General features: G+C 57.1%; 1 protein-coding gene across 1 annotated transcript in view; it reads left to right on the top strand.

Annotated features, from left to right (window-relative positions):
- Positions 1-2,658, top strand: part of LOC103778308 (axin-1) — a gene marked incomplete at its 5' end in the record, with an annotated part of 29,099 nt that extends 26,441 nt beyond the window's left edge. Inside the window, 2 exons of the mRNA XM_008945889.1 lie at positions 1,610-1,777; positions 2,532-2,658. Of these exons, the coding sequence (XP_008944137.1) occupies positions 1,610-1,777; positions 2,532-2,658 (295 nt within the window). The remainder of the gene's footprint in view (positions 1-1,609; positions 1,778-2,531) is intronic.
- Between the last annotated feature and the right edge of the window lie 5 nt (positions 2,659-2,663).

Raw genomic sequence — 2,663 nt, 5'->3', positions numbered from 1 at the left:
AGCAGAGCTCTGTGGTGTCTTCCCCCCCTCCCCAGGCGAAGGAGCACAGCAGCCTGCACAGGGCCTGTGGCTGTGTCCCCACGTCCCCAGGCACACACCAGCTCTCTCTTAGTCACTTGCCTCTAGCAGGATGAAGAGCAGCTTAGGGACTTTGAGGTTTTCCAAACCCCTTCAATTAACTTCTGACTCGCGAGGTTCACAGAATTTGCCTGAATTTATGACCCATTTTTCCTTTAAATGCCTCATTTTTTTTTCTTCCAAGGATGACTCAATTCCTTAATGTTTTTCTAGCTAAAGGGCATCCTGTGCTTTGATAGGAGGATGGGAGAGGCTCCGAGAGCTCTGCTGGCACCAGGAGCTGACCCTGGCCTCTCAGGGTGTTGCATCTTCTCCAAAGGCCTCCGAGGCAGAGCAGGCACCAGGAAGGTTATTAGCTGAACTTTAGAAACCTGTCATGCCTTTAGAAAGAGGGGAAAAGATTGTCTTGCTTTGCAGCACTGATGTTTACGTGGGCATGCCATTAGAAAAGGTCCTCTGCCCACGAGCCAGTGTTTAAAGGTTAGGGCCAGAGTCATTTCCAAAACTGCGATTGCCTCATGTGCTTGGCAAGTTCTGGTTTTTTATAGCAGCTTTCCAGTCATGGAAATACAAAATCGTCTTTTTTATCCAGCGTGCTTTTTAAATATTTTTTTAAAGCTGCCAAATCTGTTTTTTATGTGACTTAGAAAAAGAAGGCTGCCTCTGGCCTCGACCACACATGCCAAGTTACCAGTTTGTGTAGGCTGCTCCAGTGTTTGTGCAGCATTTACAGCACCCAGATGAAAGGCTCTACAGAAGGGCAGAGTACCCTGGGTTTTATTATTGCTGCTTCTGTCTCCCTCTCAAATGGGGTTAGGACCAGGCTGACACTTTTGATCTAACGGTGGCACCACGAGCAGAACCCCCGTGTGTGGGCTGGGAGCAGAGACCAGAGAAACATCCTGAGAGCCAGGAAAACACAAGACATTTAAAGTCTCTGAGGTTTGGGGGTGGCAGCTGCTCTGGCACCCTGCGTGGAGGGCACGGGCAGCAAAGCCTCCAGGGCACATCCCTGGGAGCTCCATCCCCTCCGACCCCCATCAACACTGGCAGGGGTGCCCAGGGGAGCCATGGGGAGCAGGAGCAGGGCTCTCTGCACAGCCCCACGGGGGTGGGTCAGTGGAAAGCCAGGCTGAGGGGGTTTGGCCCCAGCAGCAATACTCCTGAGTAGCCTGAGCGGTGTTTGCCGTGCCCAGGCGTGCCCGCTGTGCACCAGGAGGGTGCTGCTGGTGCCCGTGGGCTGCTCAGCCTTGGCCAGCCACTCCCCAAGCCAGCGGTGCTGCGGGCAGGGCCATCCCCTCTGCAAGCCCACCGACGGGTTTCCTCAGCCTGGAGGAGCAGAGCTGGAACCTGTGCCCTCCTTGCAGCTGCAGTCCAGCCCCATCCAGCCTTTCAAGCGCCCGTCGCTCCTTCACCAGCTTCAGCGTGTGGCTGTGTGCCAGGAGAGCCGGTGGGCAGAGCCAGGGGCGCTCCTGAGGGCACCTCCAGCCCAGCTGTGGGGCAGATGGTGACTCGTGGTTTTGCCCAGCAGGTTGAAGCCCCAGAAGAGGCCGGGCAGCGGCGCGTCCCAGCCCTGCGAGAACATCGTGGTGGCTTATTACTTCTGTGGAGAGCCCATCCCCTACCGCACCCTCGTCAAGGGCCGCGTGGTCACCCTGGGGCAGTTCAAGGAGCTGCTCACCAAGAAAGGCAACTACAGGTAAGGGCTGCTCCCCACGGTGCCAGCAGGCTGCCCCCAGCCCCTGGCAGATGCCACTGCTGGGACGCAGGGCTGTTGCCACCACCGTGGTGGCAAAGGAGCGTGGTGGAGGTAGGTCAAGAGGTCCCAACAGGGCTCTCGCCAGGCGTGCCGTGGTGGAATGTAGCAGCAGAGCCAAGGCTGTCGAAGAGGCAGGTTAGAGGGAAGGGGCAGATGGAGTTTTGTACCAGCAATGTCCTGCATCATGGTTTGCACCTTAACAGAAGCTCCTGAGCTGCCCTGCAGGGCCCTGCAAGGTCCCAGGCTGGTGAGGAGCAGTGTCAACCAGTGCTTGGTGATGCTGTGAGGAACTTTCCAATTTCCAGAGCTGTTTCAGCTCTTCCCAAACTTTCCTCCAGTGAGGACAGGGGGTTGGGTCCTGACAGGATCTCAGAGTAGCCAGGCATGGGGTGTGCAGCTCTCCAAATCCCCTTCCAAAGCAGGAGCTGCTGTGGGAAGGCCTGCCTAGAAACGTTCCACCAACATAGGTGCCTCCTGCCAGTACTTTTGGGAGGCTTGGCTTCAGGGCTGGAGCTCCTGGGTGTGCCAGCACGGATCCTGACCACTGGGTGAGGGCCACGCTGGGGGGAACTGCTCCCTGTGCACCACGAGCTCAGGGGCTCAGAAGGGTTGTACCCGGGTCTGGGAACCACGGTGCCCCCATGACCCTTCCTTCACCTGCTCTACTTTTCCCTCCACGTTTCTGGTTTTCCAGGTATTACTTTAAGAAGGTGAGCGACGAGTTCGACTGCGGCGTGGTCTTCGAGGAGGTGCGGGAGGATGACACCATCCTGCCCATCTTCGAGGAGAAGATCATCGGGAAGGTGGAGAAGATCGACTAAGCTCC

The sequence above is a fragment of the Merops nubicus genome, unplaced genomic scaffold, assembly GCF_000691845.1.
Source record: "Merops nubicus isolate BGI_N331 unplaced genomic scaffold, ASM69184v1 scaffold3028, whole genome shotgun sequence".
NCBI classification, from domain to species: Eukaryota; Metazoa; Chordata; class Aves; order Coraciiformes; family Meropidae; genus Merops; species Merops nubicus.
This window is presented reverse-complemented; position numbering and strand designations above follow the sequence as displayed.